Raw genomic sequence first — 1,184 nt, 5'->3', positions numbered from 1 at the left:
TTCTCGAACGCAAAATACTTCGGCCTCTACGATTTTATAACACCGACTTTCGTTATCCGTGATCCAGATCTGATTTCCACGATTGCCATCAAAAAGTTCGACAACTTCTGTGATCACAATAACTTCCTGAACGAAACTCTTGAACCGATGGTCAGTAAAAGTCTGTTTGACCTAAAAGGGGATCATTGGCGCGAGATGCGGAAGCTTCTTAGCCCTAGTTTCACATCCAGTAAGATGAAGATGATGTTCGGACTTATAAGTCAGTGCGCCGAGAACTTCGTCGATTTTGTGATAACGAAATCCGGAAATACCGGCGAGACGTATGATATGAAAGACATTCTGGGCAGATACGCCAACGACGCAGTGGCCACGTGTGCTTTCGGCATCAACGTGGATTCTTTTAAGCACCCGAACAACGAGTTCTACTTGCTTGCCAAAAAGGCAATGACTTTTGACAATTGGATGGCCTTCAAGTTCTTCTTGCATAAAAACTTCCCGACACTTGCAAAACTCCTCAATCTCAAAATGTTTGGCCTAAAGATAGAGAATTTTTTTAAAGATATCGTCTCCAGCACAGTGAAGGTCAGGGATGAGAAAGGAATTGTTCGTCCGGACATGATTCAGTTGATGATGGAGACTAGAAATAAAGATAGTGGACCCGAGTTCGACATTGACGAAATGACTGCCCAGGCATTCGTTTTCTTTCTCGCCGGATTCGATTCTTTATCAACAGCCATGTGTTTTGTAACAAACGAAGTCGGTGTCAATCCCGATATTCAGAGCAAATTAAGAGAAGAAATTGATGATGTTGTCAGACAGACCAACGGTAAACCTACTTACGAGGCCATCAATCGCATGAAGTACTTAGACGCCGTAATAAACGAAACTCTTAGATTATATCCGCCAGGAACTTTCATAGACAGAAAATGTGTCAAAGAGACCGAATTGCCACCAGCGACTTCAGATGGCGAACCGGTCATGATAAAGCCTGGAGACAACATATGGTTTCCAGCTTACTCTCTGCATCGCGATCCAAAGTACTATCCGCAGCCAGACAAGTTCGATCCTGAAAGATTCCTTAACAATGAAGTGGATAATTTGGTCTATATGCCATTTGGTATCGGGCCCAGAATCTGCATTGGTAATAGATTCGCCTTGATGGAAACAAAAATTATGCTGTTCTA

General features: G+C 42.9%; 1 protein-coding gene across 1 annotated transcript; it reads left to right on the top strand.

Annotated features, from left to right (window-relative positions):
* Positions 1-3: 3 nt before the first annotated feature.
* LOC112467693 (cytochrome P450 9e2-like) lies at positions 4-1,178 on the top strand (the record flags this gene model as incomplete). Its single annotated transcript, XM_025036413.1, has 1 exon — positions 4-1,178. A coding segment is annotated over one exon (1,175 nt), but the record flags the coding sequence as incomplete, so codon positions are not given.
* Positions 1,179-1,184: the final 6 nt, after the last annotated feature.

This window comes from Temnothorax curvispinosus, unplaced genomic scaffold (genome assembly GCF_003070985.1).
Source record: "Temnothorax curvispinosus isolate PA1 unplaced genomic scaffold, ASM307098v1 QBEX01017768.1, whole genome shotgun sequence".
Lineage (NCBI taxonomy): Eukaryota > Metazoa > Arthropoda > Insecta > Hymenoptera > Formicidae > Temnothorax > Temnothorax curvispinosus.
This window is presented reverse-complemented; position numbering and strand designations above follow the sequence as displayed.